Here is a 21,375-nt window from a genome sequence, read left to right as displayed (position 1 = left end):
GCCTTTTTCCCCAAGGCGAGGTTTGACTTGGTCAATTTTATGTGCTCACATTCATTGTCTTCAACGACTGCCATATACATATACTATTACTATATTGATTCTTTCAAAACTCTATTAAACTCCCATTTGCCCCATGACGTAAATTTGAGTAAAAATTATTTAATTTTACATAATTTAGAAGGCTTTTTACCTTACAAATATCTGGAACTCAATGCTTTCACAACTACCCTTACTCTCTCATACCCTACATTTTCTTTAATTACTGTGTTCTAAATCAGATGTTAATGAATTTTATTCATTTAATTTTTTGTCACCATGTCTTACTCATTTTTTTACTTATGTTTGGTTTTGATCCTGGCCGACTCAGAAGGAACGTTAATAAATCAGTGACCTAATTAGTAGAGTTTCTAATTACTCGAGCCGAGCGTGTTTTCGTTCATGTCCCCCATCATTGATGACCTTTTATCATATTGTTTAGTCCGTTTGTACTGTCTACAAACCATCCCAAATGTTTAGAGTTTAGAGTAACGGATAGAATCCAACGTCTTGAGAAGGTGTGTCTATGTCCGAGTGATAACTTTTTGTGAATAGGTGTCCTCGTATAAGAGTCTCCATCCTTAATAACTATTTATGGTATTGTTTAATTAGTTTGCATTCTCTAAGAACGGTCCTCAAATGTCTAGAGTAACGGATGGGTTGAGGTTGATAAAATAATTAAATACTTCAATTCAACCAATTCAAAAAAAAATAATATAGTCAAAGAAATATCTTTAATTTCAACAAAGTTCAACTACTGTCAGTCTACGTAGGAGCCTTCATTTGAGGGGAGAAAGGAAAGAAGAAAACATCATTTTTCAAATTGACCGGCGTGAGGAATTAGGAAAAGGGGAGAGAGAAGCTTCCCTTCAAAGTCTACCGTTTTCCTTCCCTTCAAGAGTTCAAGAGAGGAGGAAAATGAATTCACATTCTTAAAGACATATTAATCAAATCATATGCTCGATTTCCATCAATACATACACACACCTTTCTGCTGAAACTTGCTTGATTTCCATCAATACTTACACGCATGTCTCTATTGAGACTTAAACCCCTAACCTCTCTTTGAAAAGTAAAAAGTTGATACTATTAGACCACTGACACGTTAGTCTGATCAACAACACCGTCATCACAAGTACCATTGCCTTTCACAGTCTCATTGTCGAAGTCATAACTCCTTAAGGCCGCGGTGGGGATTGGCCGTGTTGTCAGATGACCCACCGGAGCCAGACAAAGCGGCCTTCTTGGATGAAGAGCTCCAGCTAAGCCGTCCACACTGGATCAGAATGGCATCAACCTCTTCTTTGGTGCAGCTTGATGTCCTCACCCCTACGCCGCCACCATTAGCAAATCCACCATTACAGATATTAGCTGCTTCAGATGTATTAGTACTGGTTGAGCTCACCTAATGATGAAATGCTGCAAAATGATAGCTTATTAGATTAATCCTGTCCATTTTGAGTATCATTGACTAAATGGGTCATTGATCTAGCCCGAATTTATATTCATTTCTTAAACATTTTGGAAGTATATAGTACTAGAAAAATGAAGGAACAGTTTTAGTTGCCAAAGAAAATAATAGAAAATGGAAATCTCTACTTTTCCAAATGTTTGGAAAGTGCAACATTATATTAAACATTTTACAAAAAAAGATACTGAACAGATAGTCACTAACTTATGAAAAAAAATCTGTGATGTCTGTCCTTCATAACTCTCAAACACACCCGGAAAAAGATGGGGCACATATTATATATTTATTATTATTTTTCATTGAATGAAGCCTTGGAGATGATGATGGGAGAGGATCCAAATTCAAAACGATAATCCCTCCTTCACAATAATTTTGTCCCTTTTTTTATTTTTTGATGTCTCAAATTCATGTCTTATGTGAAAAGACAACATAAAAATATTATATAAAAAATATAAAAATAAATATATAAAAAAAAAACCAATATGACACACCACAATCTCACACCCCCAACAATTTGAGGGATTCGGTTTGTTGGAACCACTTTAGAGTTTTCCTTTTCAAAAACATCAACTCCAACAACTTTTTCAAACCTACAATATTAACTTTTGGACAAAGTGAGAAAAATGTTTAAATGTTGGGCAAATATCACCCCCTTTTTTTATTATTATTATTTTTTGGTATATCACTGCATTAAGTTTGAAAAAATGATCAAAAAAAAGTTTGAGGTGTTACAAATTTAGTACTATGCAACATTTTTAAGATATAAAATTTCAAGAAGACCATTTTTCTATTCTAATAATGCCCTTATATATAAGGAGGAGGTAAAAAAAGAGGGACACTTGCGTCATTTCACACTTAATTATTTTTTTTTACCCTTTTTATTCAATTATAGAAGGGGACATTTAGTTTTTCAGTATTCAGGCCCTTATTTGTTCAAAAATTGAATGTTAGAAATTTTTCTGTTGACCCTAAAATCGACTGGCTAAACCAATTCAAAAATTATGTGATGCGGGCGTACCACAACCAACAGTTTGGTTCAAACGGGGTGAAGTTAGCTTTTGTCCCTTTGAAAAAATTTATTATCAAGCGAATGGAGGAAAAAGAGAACATAAAACTCCTCTATGGGTTAAACTTGTCTTAGTGAAATGACTTTAACGGTAAATGAATTACAAAGAAAAATATCTGCACACTAAGAAGATTTAAGAGAAATAGAGAGAGAGAGGGAGTATGAAGGACAGTAAGAGAGTTGAGAAAGTAAAATAAAAAAGTTGTGTTAGAAGAGAAAAGCTTCATAAAGCATAATTACAATAAGGATAATACTTCAGTCATGTCCCATCAAAACAGATTGAGTCACGCAAACTAACGTGTCACCTCTTTTAAACTTAAAAAAATAAAAAATATGGGTTATACTCATTTTTTAGGTTTAAACCCGACAAATCTATTTTTTTTTCTTCTTTTTGGTTATATATCTCACTCACATGATCATCCACATCTTTCTTTTCCCTTAGCTCTGTAATACTCCTAATTTTAAAAAGGATATTCCTGGTATTTAATGGTATTTAATTTATTATTTAAGTGCATTTTATTTGATTATGTGTCATTTTTTTATTTTTTATTAGGTACTTAATTGTTTTCTTTTGTGGTGATTTAATTTATTTAAATGATATTTATTTTTAGTTATTTGATTGGAATTACTTGTTAGTGTTTTAATTATTTAATTGGCATTAATGGTTTAAGTGTAATTGGTTTAGTTATTTGATTGGAATTACTTGTTAGTGTTTTAATTATTTAATTGGCATTAATGGTTTAAGTGTAATTGGTTTAATTATTCTATGTGTGTCTTATTTTATGTGTGTCTTATTTGGTTTAATTAGGTTTACTAATTATTATTTTGTTCAATTAGATTATTTGTTAAGTATTTAATGGTGAATAAGGTAATTAGGTAAATACATCTAACTAGGGTTTTAATTACAGTATAAATTAGGGTTTTATATTATAGCCGTCGTAGGTTTCTACGTTAATTGGATGGGCCGGTTAGGATTGTGAGTTGGACTTAAATGAACCTAGGGTTTAGGAAAACTCTATAAGTATAAGGTAGACGTCTGTGTAGGGTTTTTTTTAAACAAAGCACACGTTTTGTGGAAGTGGAGAAGGAAAAACGCAGTTTTTCACATTCTGCCAAGGTTTGATCAAAGCTCCGATCCCGCTTCGTCCGTGGTCCGATCGAGCTGAATTTTGGAGGAGAGATTCACGACTCAGTGACGCACAATCTGAACTAGAGTTTGACCTCGGGAACAGTAATTCGTACTCGTGAACAGTAACTGGGTCGCACAGGTTTTTTTTTTCATTCTGCCCAGATTTCATCAAACATCCAATCCCACTCCGTCCGTGGTCCGATCGAGCTGAAATTTAGAGGATAGGTTCATGACTCAGGGTCGCACAATCTGAACGGTGGAGATCAGATTTTGAGTTCGGGAATAGTGGTTCGTACCCGTGAACAGTAACCGGGTTTTGGAACTCGCCGGGATTTTTTAAGAAGACGACGTTGAAACTTTGAACAAAAGTTTCTGAGGCAAGATTCTATCCTTACTCTTTCCCTTAGGCTTCATACTCTTTGCACTCTTAAATGATTCCAGGATTAATGAAGATTAAACCAAACTAAAATGATATCTGTTTTGCTATGAAACTAGTAGTTACAGTAATGTTGTATGCTTGTTCAACCTAGACTAAGCATGTTTGTGGATGCATTGTGATTCTGTGGTTCACGTTTTTTTTTTACCACTGCTAGTATAAATTATTGGAAGGATGGGTCTAGATGATAGCTATCTTAACTTCTGTAATAGCAACTGTTGGAACTTAAATACTAGGAGGATTTGAGTTTAACACTAGATCGGTTTTGTGGAACACTATAATTTGAGCATGTCTATATACATACTATGAATATTGTTTTGATGCTTACATTATCACAGTTAGTATCAACTGTGGAGGTCAGGATTTTGTGATACATACCCTACATATCTGTATGTCATTTGTAAGGTGTTAAATGGAAGTTTTAATTAATTCTGTCTTTATATCAGACTAAAAGGAACAACTTAAATTGGGCATGTATATGTTGTTGTTGTGACCCTGTTTATCAATGCTTATTTTATCACTGCTAACATTGAATGATGGATGTTGGAATTTAGTTGATATATACTTGATTTATTGGTATTATTGACTACTGGAGGATTGGAAAGTAGGCATACTAAGGATGGGTTTGGTTTTTAAAACAATACCGTTACCTACCTACTTGGAATAAGGATGGGATTAACTAAAAGTTAAGTCACGTGGATTTGTATTGTCATGGCAACTACTTGTTGAGCGGCAATACCAGGGATTTTGGATGGATTTTATATATGTACTGTTATGGTGCCTCGGTATGAGCTTGAGCCTCAGGACCGATGGCTAGGGAGCGTATATGCATCGGGATGTGTAGCTGGCTACGATGGTTGGAAGTGTACCCTACTTAGGTATAGGTACATATGCCCACTTCGTGTGCGTTTTAGCATGTTACCTCTATTCAGGTTGAGACCGGCCTGTAGTCCAGTGAGAGTCCTTTAGTGTGACTATATATATATTTACGGACTATCAGCTATTGTTGAATTGTTTAGGATGTACATGCGTGTCGGGCCTCTGTTTGGATTGTAGTAGTATAGAACTTGCGCGTGGGCCTGACCCACTTCTATTTTTTCAGGTACACGACAGTTCCAGGCTTAGACGTGTTCGTGTTGAGCAGAGGTCTCTATTCACTCTTCTGACGATGTAGGGTTCTCTCTATAGTTTTATTTCTGGACGTTTATTACAGTTGTTCTATCTTCCGTTTGGATGTTTAATAGGGGTCCACTAGAGATGGATTCCCAAGTTGTAAACTAATGGAGTTTTGGAGTTTGGGTTTGATGGATTTTAATAATTATAATATTTTGCGGATTCTATTTTTAGTTCCTTCCAGCTTTAATTTCATTTCTTAATTTATTTTGTATTCCGTGTTCATTATAAAATATTAATTGTTTGATATTCCCTCGGGTTTGGGCCTGGGCCTGATCAACCCGTGTCTCGGATCCGAAGGGTATCACAAGCTCCAACTATCAATCATTCCAAATTCTAATATTTCTTACTAGACCTCCATTTTTTAGAATAATAAAAATTTTGGCAGTTTTTTAGAATTTTTAAAAATATAGATATATATATGAAATAGTTTAAAATTACTCAACTTTGAATGTATCTGAGGATACCAAAAGTAACCTGGGCCGGGCACGACCCAGATTACTAGAAACGGGTCTGGAAAGAACACTTTACTTAATTAAACCGTCACTTATTGGGCCCAAGGCTGGAAGATCAATCTGGAAGCCCAATCTTCAAGCAAAAGAAATGGACCCATATCCGTAATGAGCCCAAAGGATCAGCCCAGCGTGAGGAGTTAGTTAGGAAGCTTATAGAATGTTTGTAACAGTCTATAAATAAACTAAAAAGAGAGGGAAAAGGGGTTGAAAAATTTCTTGAAGTGTAAAACTATTCTGTCCAAATTGAGAGAGGATTTTTTTTGAATCTTTAATGGTGCCGTCTGTAGGAAACGATCGAGATTGATTCGTGAAGAAAAAGGTTGATCTCTAGAAGTTGGATTCAGATCGGCGAGATCATGATCTATCTTGCAGAGTCTTGGTTCTAATTGATCTTTAGAGATTGGAGTCGGATCTGCACAATCGCGATCTTTTTAGCAAAGCTAGATCTGACGAATTCACGTCAGGAAAGATTCAGATCCAACTAAAGGAGATTAGAATTCAACCAGTCCGAGACCAGATCTAGTGCATTCGCATTAGTAGAGTTCAGATCCGATCAAGAATTCAAGGCTAATGACTCTGCTCCGATCAGGAACGATGATAAGAGGTGAGAGTTCTAATCCACAAGAGAATGACCAGCAAACGAAGCTCGATGAGTTGATGAGCATGATTGAAGCTCTAAGAAGAGAGAATGCGAAATTAAGAGCTGGAATGGAGCGTCGAGAAGTTCCGATTGTTCCACAACCACCTCTAGTAGCCCAAAGAATTGTGCAAACGAATGTTGCTCGCCAGGTTGAACAGGAAGGGAATGTTCACCTGGATTTTCAGCGCGAAGAGATCAGACCCGACAATATTCCACCAAATGTTCATCATGTAGAAAATTGGGAAGGATCTGTCCATTTGGATCCACATCACGAACGGATTAGAAGAGAAAAGTTCATGGAGATCGATCCACATCGTGAGAGGCTTAAATGAGAAGAAACTATAAAGTTCGGTCGCTATAAAGCCACACCATCGTGACAGTGGGAGTTGACGGAGGAAAGGTCATTTGATCCTCCTTACCAACCGTCGATGGTCGCGTATGATTATAAAAGTTCAGACAGGAGGTCTGTTGATTAAAGGATTCTCTCAAGGTCTCCGAGGGACAATGAAGCCCTCCGTTCAGTAGCACGAACAGTTGATTCACCATTTATTGAGGAGATCCTGAATGTTCCGAATCTGAGAAAGTTTTTTATGCCAGTTTTCATTCTGTTTGATGGAACGAGCGATCCGATCGATCACGTTTACCATATTCAATTAAAAATAGCTCTGAACACGGAGAATGATCCTTTAATGTGCAAGTGTTTTCCTACAAGTCTGACTGGACCGGCGCTCAATTGGTTTAAGAACTTGGCAAGAGGCTCAGTGGATAGCTTCTGGGACCTGTGTGATAAATTCATAAGCCAGTATTACGGGAACAAGCGTCCGGCCAAAAATATTTTAAGTCTGTTCATAATGAAACAGCATGAAGATGAATGTCTCCAAGCTTTCCTCACCAGGTTCAATCTCGTCAAACTAGCAATGAACCGAGGGACACCGTTCTATACAAATCCAATGGTGAATACGCCGAGAACCATGGACGAGCTGAATGAAAGAGCTGATGGCTTTGTGCGTTTGGAAGAAGAAGAAGATGCTAACACAAAGAAGACATCCTTGGTCGTGACGGAAGAGAAAACCAAAGCAAAGATCAGACAAAAACAAGCTCTACCACAGCGTTAGACCCCCTGGAAGGCAGAAAAGAGGCCTAAAGAGGAGGAGTAAGTCACTCCACTCAAAGTCACCCTGGCGAGGTTGTATCAAGAGAATAAAGATAAGTTTCGCTCTCCCCTAGCAATTAAACAACCTTTCGAACAGAGAGATTAATCTAAACATTGTGCTTTCCATAATGATTTTGGTCATCAGACTAATGAATGCAGGAACTTAAAGAGACAAGTGGATATGCTGATAGCAAAGGGAGAGTTTGTAGGGTACGTTCAAGGGCCGGCAGTGGAGCAGAATCGACTGGCTGAGCAAGTGAAAAGAAATCAGAAGTCGAACTACCATGACACCCAGCTTGTTCGGATAATAAATACAATTCATTGCCAACCTGAGCAAACCAAAGAGTCAGAAAAATTGCTCCGAACGCGTCTCCATCAAGCACAAATGAAGAGGAGGATAAGCAGTGTAAATACTCTACACCAGCAGAGTGCATCAGCACAGATAAAATTTGACAGGACGGATTTGCTGCGAGTTCAAATACCTCATCAAGATACTCTGGTCGTTAGCTTGACGGTGACAGAGTGTTTGGTACGAAGAGTTTTAATTGATCCAGGGAGCAGCACGAATGTCATGCTAAGAATAACGTTTGACCGGCTCGAGATCATCAAGCTAGAAAAGCTCAAACCAACTGGAAATCCCTTGTTAGGATTCGATGGAAAATGAGTAGAGCCTATTGGTATGGTAGAATTACAGGTTCGAGCTACTGAGAGAGAGCTGATTGAAAGCTTTGTGGTAGTCGAGATCTATCCGTCTTACAATCTTTTGATGGGAAGAAGGTGGATTCACAGGGTCCAGGGAGTCCCGTCGACTTTGCACCAGGTGATGAGATGCTTGAGCCCAGATGGAAATAAGGTGATTGATATCCATGGGGACCAAGTCGCAGCCAAGGAATGCTACTCTGTAACTCTGAAAGCTGTTGGGAAGGGAAAAGCTCTCGTCCGATCTGATAGCCCAAGATAGCAATTACAGGAGCCTCCATCCAGTGAGAATGGGGAGGGGGAGCCTTCGGTCCCTACCGAAGAACCTCTAGTTGATGTGCAAATTGATCCTCAAAGGCCAAATAGAACTACGAGAGTAGGGTAAGGGCTTGCAAATGAGGAAAAACACTAGTTGGTTAATTTCCTGTCTCAGAACGCAGATATGTTCGCCTTGAGCCATTCAGACATGCCAGGGATCAATCATTTTGTTTCTTGTCATTCCCTCAATGTAGATCCGAACGTCAAGCCTGTAAGACAGAAGTAGAGAAGGTTCGCCCCGGAGCGTAACCAAATCATAGCTGATGCAAGTGACTGGTTGCTAGAAGTAGGGTTCATTAGAGAAGTTCAATACTCGTCTTGGCTCTCAAACGTGGTTATAGTGCAAAAGAATAATGGTAAATGGAGAGTTTGCATTGACTTTACCAACCTAAACAAAACTTGTCCGAATGATAGTTTTTCATTACCAAAGATTGATCAAATGGTGGATGCCACAACTGAATATGAACGTCTAACCTTTCTAGATGATTATTTAGGCTACAATCAAATCCCTATGGATCCAAACGATGAAGAAAAAACTTACTTTGTCACTGAGCGAGGGATCTATTGCTATAAAGTCATGCCGTTCGGATTAAAGAATGTTGGGGCCACCTACCAAAGACTGGTTAGCAAGATTTTCAAAAGTCAAATTGGAAAGACTGTGGAAGCTTACATTGATGACATGGTGGTAAAGAGTAAAAAGAAGGACCATTATTTACAACACTTGCAAGATGTGTTTGAGGTGTTGATAAAGTACGGTATGAAGCTGAACCCAACCAAATGCTCGTTCGGTGTGGGTTCTGGGCAATTTTTGGGGCATGTGGTCAACAACAGAGGGATTGAAGTTAGTCCAGCCCAAGCAGAAACTCTGATAAAAAATGCAGAACCAAGCACGATTAAAAAGGTATAAGCTCTCACCGGACGAATAGCAGCATTAAATCGATTCATTTTTAGGCTGTCAGATTGCTGCAAACCATTCTTTGATATAATAAGAAGCCACAAAAGGCAATCTTGGGGGGATGAGCAACGACAGGCACTGACCAGGTTGAAAGAGTATATGCGGAACCCTCCAGTCTTGACTGTCCCAAAACCAGGTGAAAAGCTTTTCATGTACCTTAGCATGTCCAGCATTGCAACACGTGTTGTTTTGGTGCGGTGTGAAGAAAGTAAGCAGTTCCCAGTATTCTATGTTAGCAAAACATTGGCCGAGCCCAAAAGAAGGTATTCGAAGGCTGAACAAGTGATCATATCATTGGTGAATGCAAAGAGGAAACTCAGGCACTATTTCGAATCCCATCCAATCGTCGTTCTGACCACTTTTCCTATAAGGGTGATCCTGCATAAGCCAGATCTATCGAGAAGAATGACGAAGTAGGCCATAGAGTTGAGCTCATTTGATATAACGTATGAACCCAGAACGGCCATCAAAGGACAAGCGGTGGCTGATTTCCTGCTGGAATGTGATGTAGAAGACACAGAGGAAGATCTTGGAGATTCTTTACGGAAACTCTTCGTTGATGGCTCTTCAAATCAAATGAGGGCAGGAATTGGGATCAAACTGCAGATACCAGAAGGCACCACGCTAAGTCAAGTGATCAGACTTGAATTCAGAGCAACCAATAATGAGGCAAAATACGAAACATTGCTGGCTGGACTGAAGCTGGCTAAAGAACTGAAGGTCAAAAGTCTAGTTGTTTTTAGCAATTTGCAGCTGATTATTCGATAAGTGACTGGAGAATACGGAACTAAGGATGAGACAATAGAGGCATACCATTCTGCCGTTATGCGTGAAGTAAAGAGCTTTGATCAAATCAGGTTCATCCAATTGCCAGGAGAACGTAACGAGGATGCCGATCGATTAGCCTGCAATGCGTTAAGTTCTGGAGAAACATTGGCAAGGGTGATTCTAGTTGATGTGTTGTGTCAGCCATCTATCTTTGAGGAACTATTTAGCTCAGATCCCCAGCAAATAAATGTCATACTATATGAGCCGAGCTGAATCGATCTAATCATGACTTTTATACGAGATGGTGTATTGCCCGAACGAAGAGATGAGGCAAGGAAAATCAGATTGAATGCTGCAAAGTTTGCCATTGTACATAACCAGTTGTATAGAAGGTTTTTCTCAGGTCCGTACTTGAAATGTGTTAGCCCCACAGAAGTTAGGTAAATCTTGCGAAATATCCACTAGAGTGTGTATGGCAACCATTCAGGGGAGAGATCTCTAGCGCACAAAGCGATGACACAAGGATATTTTTGGCCGAACATGTTGCGAGATGCAGAAGAATTTTCTAAAAGATGTGACAAGTGCCAAAGGTTCGGACCACTAATCCACCAACCACCTGAAGACTTGCATGTAATGGCCAAACCATGGCCTTTCGCGCAATGAGGGATGGATGTGGTTGGCCCTCTGCCGACCGTGAGATCACAGAACAAATACGTTCTGCTTATAACAGATTATTTTACCAAATGGGTGGAGGCAGAGCCATATCCTGGTGTGACCCAGACTCAAGTAAGATATTTTATCTAGAGTAATATCATTTGTCATTTTGGCGTGCCAAGATCGATCGTTATGGACAATGAGACTAATCTCGACAGTAAGCGAGTGATGAATTTGCTAGAAGAATATAGAATCAATCAAAAGTTGGCAGCTGTTAGCCAACCGCAAGCAAACGGTCAAGCTGAAATCACGAACAGAATAATCTTTGCTTGTATTTAAGAAAAAGCTTGAAAAATAAAAAAGGGAAAATGGTTAGACGAGCTTTCGAATGTCTTATGGGCTTATAAAACAACCCCTAGATGGCCGACCAGATAAAACCCATTTGCTATGGCGTATGGCACCAAGGCGGTAATATCAGTTGAGCACTTAGTTCCAACTGTTCGAAATTTGGCGTGGAATCAAGAGCAGAACAATAGTATGTTGAATTTTAATCTTTATTTGCTGGAGAAGAAAAGAGATGCAGCAGTAATAAGACTCGCGTCTTATCAGCAAACGCTTATGAACAGTCACAACAAAAAGGTGAAGCATAGGGACTTTGCGCCTGGTGAGTTAGTTCTGAAAAAGAAAGTGGGAATTGTCAAAAAGATGATGTCACCTTGGGAAGGTCCATACAGAGTTGTAGAAGCCACAAGGAAGGGGTATACAATTTAGAGACCATGGTTGGAAGATTGGTCAACAAACCATGGAATGTCACGTCTCTAAAAAGATACTACCAGTAAAGATTGAATTCCATTATGAAAAATGTTCATTTTGAGTTACGTAATTGCAAATGTATATAGCCTCTTCAAGATTTATAAAAAGAGTTCATTTTGTTTCAAAAGTTGATTGAGTAAAAAGCACTTAGCCAAGTAAGTGGCAAATGGCACTATGAGCCGAACGCCAAACACTTGCATAAAATAAAAAAGTCAAGTGGCAAGTGACATTTTAGCCGAGCACCAGGAACTTAGCCAAGTAAGTGGCAAATGGCACTATAAGCCGAACGTTAAACACTTACATAAAATAAAAAAGTCAAGTAGCAAACGACATTCTAATCGAGCGCCAAACATTTAGCCAAGTAAGTGACAAATGGCACTATGAGCCAAATGCCAAATACTTGCGCAAAATGAAAATCAAATAGAAAAATTAAACTATCAGCTCATTTAAGCACAAGTTGGAGTATGGAAACTTTGCAAAAAAAAAAAGTAATCATTTCATTCATCATTATAAAATAATTCTTGAAGTACAAAAAATGACACTGAAATGAAAAGAAATAAATACAAAAGCCAGCAGAACATTATTCTGTTGCATCCTCTTCTGTGCCTAATCCGTAGCCTGTTCCATCATCCTTGGCTAACTCATCATCACCGGCCGGCTCACTGTCTCCCTCTCCATCATTGGATGCTTCATCACCTCTGGAGGGAGAGTCAAGATGGATGATCTCCTCAGTTGGTAGAGTTCTGTCAGTGGCAACAGCTGTGGGAGGAACAATGGTGGTGATGGGAGGAACATTCAGAGGACGAACAAGTGGGATGACCCCTGAAGCTGCAATCTCATTGTATTCAATAAATATGTTTTCGACAAGAGCAGTGAGTGGATCCTTGTAAACATTTGGCGGGTCAATGTCCAGGGAGACATCTAGCTCATCCGGACCTGCACATGAGCTTGATTCGCCTTCAAGGAGAGAACGGTCAATAAAACCGTTTCTATATCCCTTGGCATATCTAAAAGCCCCGATTATGGAAAAACGAGAGTGAAGAGCCCTTATGAAACTAAGAGGACGCCGAGATTTCATAACAGAAATCACAGGCAAGTTCTTTTCTTTTTCTCTCCCGTTGGCCTGTGTTCTGTGCACCTAGATAGTCTCTAGGAGATTAATTGGACGTTAATTGAATCTAGCATGTGTAATATATGTTAATTTGATTATCTGTTGTGTGTTGAATTTTATCTGAATTAATTCTTGCATGTATAGAGTTCGTCGTCTGTTTTGGCATAACAAGTCGATATTGTTTTAATCATTGTTATTGAGTCTTACTGTTATAAACCAAGGTCTGAAATAATACTAAATAAGATTTAAGACCCTTAGGTTCAGTTTAGATGAAGAATAGTAAGGTTGGAAGCGGCCGGAGACGAAGCAGACGGTCAGAAACGGAGGAGGATTGGACCAGAGGCTTTCAAAGGGGGAGAGAGCCGGCTCCGTGGAAGTGGGAGCCGGCTCCCACACCCTTAGAGCCGGCTCTAAGAGGCATGGAGCCGGCTCCATGCATTAGGGAGTCTGCTCCCAAGTTCATGGAGCAGGCTCTCTCATTTTTATATATTCTGGAATTTTTTTTTCGACGTACTGTTTGAGCGTTTGGACCGTTCCGATTCGTTTTGGGACTTCACAGAGGGATTAAATATTTAACTTTGATGTTATTAAGACCTCTAATTGCATAAGTTACCCCATTATATTAATAGAATGAACAGTGTAAAATTTAACAACTTTGCATGCTATTAACGGTTGGAAAGAAATTAATTACTTAATTTTAATTCGGCATTTTAGTGAGTTATAACATGTTTTTAATTCTTGTTTTAGATGTACAGTAGGGTCTTTTATTTAACAGATTGGACCTGTGCATGCTCTGGATTTTAAATTGCTGAAAGATTAGTTTTTTTTCTACAATTACATGAATAAATGATTGGAATTAATTGCTAAGATATTTTACATTATTCTGCAATTAACTGGATTATGGTTTTGGATGTTAATTGTTGAAATATTATATATTATTCTGTAATTAACTGGACTATGGTTTCGAACTGTATTTGCTGAAATATTGTACACTATTATGCAATTACCTGGTTTATGGTTTTGAACTGGATTATGGTTTTGGACTTTAAATTGCTGAACTATTATTTAGGTTCTGTAATTTATACGAATGTTGTGATTGTATGCACCGATATGGGACAGTGGCATACTAGGGATGGCTTAGCTCAGAATGCTAAGACCTACCCTATTGGAATAAGGGAATGGATTGTAAACATTGAATCCTACTTATATTTAGGTCAAATCAACTGAGTAAGTTGAGTAACTACATGGATTAATTATTGTTTGTAGTTAAGTCAAATCAACTTAATAAGTTGAGTGACTAACTGGATTATAAATCGTATGTCAGATCAATGAATAATTGAAGGACACACTCTAGTTTTGGACGGACTTTAGGTAGATGATGATGTGAGCTTGAGTCTCATAGTCATTGGTTAGGGTGCGTATATGCAGTGGATGCGTAGCTGGCTATGATAGGTTGAGGTGTACTCTGTTAGGTCTAGGTATTCATGCCCACCTTTGGGTGCGTTTTTGCATGTTGCCTTCTATTCAGGTTGAGACCCTTTCGTAGTCCAGTGAATGTCCTTTAGTGTGGATATATATGTATTTATGGACTAGATAGATATTGCGAGATATCTACGATGTATCTGCGTATTAGGTCACTGTATGGATTGCAGTTAGATTATAACTTGTTCGTGGGCCTAACCTACTCTTATATTTTTCAGGTATCGGACGGTTCCAGTCTTAGGCTTGATCGTGATGTGTAAAGACTATCATTCACTCTACCGATGATGTAAGATTTCAATCCATGTTTTAGTTTTGGTTTTATTTCAAGTTTTTATGTTCTGTTATCATTTTATTTTGGAGTCCACTAGATGGATTCCCGAGTTGTACTTTTGGAGGTTTTGGAGAGTTGGGCTTTATAAATCTTTATTTGGAGGATTTTCTATTTAATAAATTCTTTCAGCTTTATTATGTAATTCTGAATTCTTTTTATATTCTGTGTTCGTTTTAGAATATTAATTGTTTGATATTCCTTTGGGTTTGGCTTGGGCCTGATCAACCCGTGTCTCGGATCTGAGGGGTATCACACAATTGGTATCAGAACACTCCCGGTTCAAGTGTCTCTAGGATGTTTCGTATTAAGACTTCAGCGTAGCGTTTTCTCTTGATTAGAGCTTAAATTTAGGATTCATTGTATTCCTATACGGTTCGTTTAACTCGTACTGATGTCTGTCTTTCTATATTAACAGAATGGTTAATGCTAGAAGAGGACAGAACATATACTGTCGACAAAAGAGGATGGCACGTAGGCAGCAAGAACGCCTATGGCGTCAGCAAATGGAAGAAGAGCAGCAAATGCCTGGGTTTCAAGATGATGATGGTTAGTTTCAGGAAGAACAAGAGAAGGTTCAGCAAGCTCAGGATCTGGTCAGAGATCCAGAGTATCCTCCTCATCTTAATGATCTCATTGCTCAGTCTATAGAAGCAGGGGTAGCAGCTACATTTTGGAATCAGCCACAGGTTTAGCAGGCACCGATACCAGCACCGGTTGTTCAGGTTGATTCTTGAGAAAAAACTAAGAGTTCTTTCACAAAGGGGAGCCCACCTGAGTTCTCAGGCTCCACCGATGCGAAAGTAGCTCACCAGTGGAAACAATACATTGAGCGACATCTTCGCTTGGTTTATTGCACGAAGGTTCAGAAACAGATGCTTGCTACCTTCAAGCTAGTTGGGGATACACTACAGTGGTGGGAGTTAGTTACCACTGCGGAGGAGAGGATGTCATTGACTTATGATCAGTTCAGTGCACGTTTTGATGAGCAGTGTTTTCCTTATGCAGTCGGGACAGCTATGAAGACTGAGTTTCTTAATTTGCAGCAGAGAAACATGACGGTGGCAGAGTATGAGCAGCAGTTCACGCGCTTATCTCTTTTTGCTCCAAAGGAGGTGGATACAGAGGAAAAAAAACGCAATAGTTTCGTGAAAGGACTGATGTGGTCTATTAAGCGAGCTATTACAGGTAGTCCAGCCTACATTACTTATGCTCAGGTGGTGGACACTGCTCTACAGCAGTATCTGTTGACCGTGGATTTCAGATAGGCTAAGGGTGAGAAGCGGGGTGACAGAGACTCTGCTAATCAGTCAGCTGAGAAAGGGAATGGTAATGGACACCGACAGAATGATAAGGGAAAATTCCAGGGACAACAGCCTTGAAAGAAGCACAGGGGTGGTTCAGATGCTCACCGGAATGGGGTACCTATTCAGAAACAGGAGAATGGGGGACCACAGGCAGGACAGGGTTAGCCACCGGCTAATCGACAGATGAGGCCATTTGGTATTTTCCAGGGTAGTTGCTACACTTGTGAAGAGTATGGTCATACTTCCCGACAATGTCCTAAAGTAGGACAGGGACGGGGACAACATGTGCAGCAGGGACAGAGGGCGCCAGTACCTTTACCCACTCCACAGGTTCCACGGATTCAGGGACAGACATATCCCGCATTACTGGCACTGCCGCAACCTCAGGGACAGGCACCTCAGGCTGTTGAGGGTATGTTTCTTATTCATGGTTCAAAATGTCGTGTTTTATTTAATACAGGTGCTACACACTCATTTGTAGCTTGATCCTTTGTTACTTTATCTGGGATAACGACGCGGGTATGCAGTAGACATCAAGGTATTTCTACACATTTGGGCAATACAACCATTTTACATGAGAGTGATGGGCCTGTAACACTAGATATTGGTAGACTCAGATTTCTAGCCAATGTTTTGGTCCTGGACATGCACACTTATGACGTGATACTTAGGATGGATTGGTTATCTCACTACCATGCCCAAGTTAATTGTTATGATAGGTATGTTGTTTTCACTATACCTAGTCAGGATATGTACGTCGTTGCTATGCCACGTTCTAACGGGGTCACTAGTATATATTTGTTTCATATGGAAGAGGAAACGGATGAGGAGATTACTGTGTCATTGGATAGCATACCAATCGTACAGGATTTTTCGTACATGTTCCAAGAGATTCCAGGGTTGCCACCTAGTCGAGATATCGATTTTGTGATTGACTTAGCTCCAGGCACTACGCCTATTGCTAGGGCACTGTACAGGATGGCACCAGTGGAGATGCGAGAGTTGAGGGATCAGATTCAGCAATTACTCAGCCAGGGTTTTATTCGTAGGAGTACATTACCCTGGGGAGCACCGGTTTTGTTTGTGAAGAAGAAAGATGGTTCACTTCACCTATGTATAGATTATAGGGAATTGAATAAGGTTACTATTCGTAACAAGTACCTGTTGCCCAGGATTGATGATCTTTTTGATCAGTTGAAGGGATCTACATACTTCTCTAAGATTGATCTTCGTTCTGGATATCATCAACTTCGGGTTCGGGAGCAGGATGTTCCTAGGATAGCGTTTCTCACTAGATATGAGTCTTATGAGTTTCGTGTCATGCCTTTCGGACTGACTAACGCACCAGCAATCTTCATGGATTTAATGAACAGAGTCTTCAGGGCTTATTTAGATCAGTTTGTCATTGTCTTCATAGATGAAATTTTAATTTATTCAAATTCAGAGGACGATCATGCTAGACATCTTTGCGTAGTCTTGCAGACACTTCGTGAGCACCAGTTATATGCCAAGTTCGAGAAGTGTGAATTTTGGCAATGGGAAGTGAAATTTCTGGGTTAGGTGGTGTCAGAAAGGGGAATAGCGATAGAACCAGCCAAGGTTTCAGCAGTGGTTGAGTGGGGACAACCTACTTCACCTACCGAGATTCGGAGTTTTCTCGGATTGGTCGAATATTATCGTAGGTTCATGCAAGGGTTCTCGAAAATAGCAGGACCACTCACTCATTTGACTAAGAAGGGTGTACGGTTTGTGTGGGATAAGCACTGTCAGAAAGCTTTTGATGAGCTGAAAACTAAGTTGATTTCTGTACCAGTTTTGTCTATACCACAGAGCGGGATAGAGTATCTTATTTACACAGATGCTTCTTTGCAGGGTCTTGGATGTGTTTTGATGCAGGAAGAGCGACCGATTTCATATGGATCTCGTAAGCTTAAGCCTCATGAGCTTAATTATCCAACACATAATAGCTGTAGTCTTTGCCTTACGCATTTGGAGGCATTATCTGTTTGGAGAGTCCTTCAGATTATTTAGCGATCACAAGAGCTTGCAATATTTGTTCACTCAGTGGAAACTGAATATGAGACAACGCCGATTGTTAGAGTTTGTGAAAGATTATCAATTCTCTATACAGTACCATTCAGGGAAAGTGAATATGGTGGCGGATGTACTCAGTCGTCAACCTGTTGCTAGTCTTTCTGCTCTATTCACTACTGAGTGGAATGCGGTAAAGACGGTAGATGAGTTGTCGGATACTTTCATGGCTTGCATGATAGTTACACCTTCTATCATTCAAAAAGTTTTGAAGGCGCAACTCACGGATCAGTTGTGAATTGATAAAATTGCAGAGATAACTTCTGGGGAGGTCTCATTTTACTATATTAGGACTGATGGAGGTTTGAGGTATAAGGGACGGTTGGTAGTACCTTCTACTGACAATTTGAGGAAGGACATGATGACTGAGACTCATCATTCTGAGTTTTCTGTTCATCCAGGAGGAGACAAGATGTATCAGGATATGAGCAGCAGTTTTGGTGCGCAGGTATGAAAAAGGATATTGTTATTTTTGTCTCTCGATGTAGTACTTGTTAGATGGTCAAGATTGATCATCAGCGGCCTCCAGGAGCTCTACAGCCACTACCGATACCGGAGTGGAAATGGGAGAGCATTTCTATGGATTTTGTAGAGGGATTACCTAATTCTTTTAAGGACCACAATTTCATTTGGGTCATCGTGGATAGGTTGACTAAATCAGCCCATTTCTTGCCTATTCGCACTGACTTTACTTCGGAGTAGTTGGCGAGACTTTATATTTCAGAGATTGTGAAGTTACATGGCATTCCATTGTCTATTATATCGGACAGGGATTCGAGCTTTGTGTCAGGATTTTGGAAGAGTTTTCAGCAGGTTTTGGGTACTGAGTTGCATTTTAGCACTGCTTATCATCCTCAGACTGATGGACAGACTGAGAGGGTTAATCAGATCATAGAGGATATGTTTCGGTCGTGTGTTCTTGATTTCAAGGGCCACTGGGAGGATTATTTGCCACTGGTGGAGTTTGCATATAACAATAGTTTCCAAAAGACTATTGGTATGGCACCATTTGAGGCATTGTACGGCTGACCGTGTCGATCACCTGTTTGTTGGATGGAGGTTAGCGAGAGCAGATTCTTGGGTCCTGAGTTCATTAAGGATAACTTTGAGAAGATTACTCTTATTCGGGATCGCATGCGTAGTGTGCAGAGTTGGCAGAAGAGTTATGCCGATCGTCACACACGTGCTTTGGAATTTTAGGTTGGGGATCAGGTTTTACTCAAAGTGTCGCCTATGAAAGGAGTAATGCGCTTTGGGAAGAAAGGGAAGTTGTTACCGCGGTTTATCGGTCCATTTATGATTATGGATCACGTTGGAGCTGTCGCTTTTTGTAATACCCCTAGTTTTAAAAGGGATATAATTGAAATTTTATTATTTATTTTGTTATTTTCGTTATTTATTTTATTATTTTTAAGTGCTTACGTGGCTATATGTTTAGATGGTTTCCTGTTTTATGTGTAATTGAATTACGTGTTGTGTGAATTGATTTGTGTTTAATGATCTGAATTATTGAATTATTTGTATTATTTGAATTAATTATATTATTTGTGTTATTTGAATTCTTTAAATTAATTGCTTTACTATCGTGTAACTGTTTAATTATAGGTGTTTTTAATTGTTCTGTTATAACTGTAAAATTATTTAGGGTTTAGGTTTCACGTTGTAGCCGACTTGTAGTTGGACTTAGAATTAGGTTTTGGTTTTAATTGAAGCCTATAAATACTATATGATATGTCGACTTAGGGTTTTAGAATACGGAACCCTATTCCCATAGTGAAAAAGAAAACAGAGAGTTACAGAGAAAAATACAGAGAGAGATAAAGGGAGGAAGTCTAGGGTTTTGCCTTAGGCTAGGGTTGAACCAAGGAGAAGGAGGAGTAGGGGTTGGCTTATAGGTAAAACCAAGAGCAGCAGAGGAGGTTTAATGGCAACAAAGGTCGCCGAAAAGCCTAGAAGAAGGCGGTTAAAGGTTTCAAACCGAAACCTTAAGAGGCAAGTTTTTTTCTTTTTCTCTCTCGTTAGCCTGTGTTATGTGCATCCTTAGATATTCTCTAGGGTTTTAAGTGATCATTAATAAAATTTTATATGTTTGTTATATGCTAAATCAATTATCTGTATGCGTTGAATTACACTGTTACAGTTCTTGCATCTCTGGTTTTCAGTTTGGTTTAAAAGTATGTTAAATTGGTAACGATTTTAATAACTGTAATTGATTCGAATTGTTGTGAACAAGTCATGGGGATGATATTGGGTATAAATAGGACTCTTAGGTTCAGTATTAAAGATGAACAGAAGGTTGGGAATGGCCGGAGACGAAGTTAATAGACGAAACAGAGCAAAACTGGACAGGGGAGGCTCTCACAGAAAGAGAGCCGGCTCTGGGAAGCCAAGACCAGGTTCCCACTCCTCAAGAGCAAGCTTTAAGGTGCAAAGAGCCTGCTCTGTGGTTTTGAGAGCAAGCTCTCGTAGTTAGGCTCTGTTTGGGTGCGTTTGGACACTGTTTGGGATTCTAAATGGTTTCAGGGACTGGAATGAGAATTCTAAAAGTAATTTTAATGGATTTTAATCCCTCTAATTGTATAATTTGGTCCATAAGGCAAATGGAATAAACAGTGTAAAAATAAGCAACTTTGTACGCTGCTAACGGATAGGAATAACTAAATTGCTAAATCTTGTTTTAAAAATTTAACGAATTGTAGTATGGACTCTAAACATGATATTATGCTATATTAGAGCCACATTAAATAAATTAATGTCTTTGTGCTCATGGATTTAACCGTAGAAAAGTTTAACCAATTTTGCAAGCTATTAACAAATAAACAGTATTAAATTGGTCAGTTTTATTTTAAAATTTTAATGAACTGTAGAATGATTTTTAAATCATGTTCTGGATACAGAATAGAGTCATTTAATTATCAGACTTGTTTTATGCTTACCTTGGATTATAACTGCTGATGTATTGTATTTTAATTTGCAATTATATGGATTACGGTTTTGGAATTTTAATTGTTGAGATATTAAAACTCTATTCTGCAATTACGTGGATAAAATGCTTTGGATTCTCTTTGCTAAACTGTTAAATAAGGTTATAGCAATTTACAGGGATGTTAGTTGGATTTTAGGTTGATAAACTGTTTAAGTTCTATTCTATCAGCTATATGGATTATGTGGATTGTATTTGGTATACTATATGAGGTGATGAATCATTTACGAATCATTTGCATGGTTTG

The 21,375-nt window shown here is 39.0% G+C and overlaps 1 protein-coding gene across 1 annotated transcript; it reads left to right on the top strand.

The window, feature by feature from the left end:
* The first annotated feature begins 7,800 nt into the window (after positions 1-7,800).
* Positions 7,801-8,283, top strand: LOC132316274 (uncharacterized). The gene has a single exon (XM_059814783.1). The coding sequence runs from the start codon at positions 7,801-7,803 to the stop codon at positions 8,281-8,283; it is 483 nt and encodes a 160-aa protein (XP_059670766.1).
* Positions 8,284-21,375: the final 13,092 nt, after the last annotated feature.

The sequence above is a fragment of the Cornus florida genome, unplaced genomic scaffold (assembly GCF_030987335.1).
Source record: "Cornus florida cultivar Cherokee Brave unplaced genomic scaffold, ASM3098733v1 CherokeeBrave_3.0.0_Hap2_Chr07, whole genome shotgun sequence".
Classification (NCBI taxonomy): domain Eukaryota; kingdom Viridiplantae; phylum Streptophyta; class Magnoliopsida; order Cornales; family Cornaceae; genus Cornus; species Cornus florida.
The sequence above is the reverse complement of the archived record's forward strand: the minus strand, read 5'-3'. Positions and strand labels throughout refer to the sequence as shown.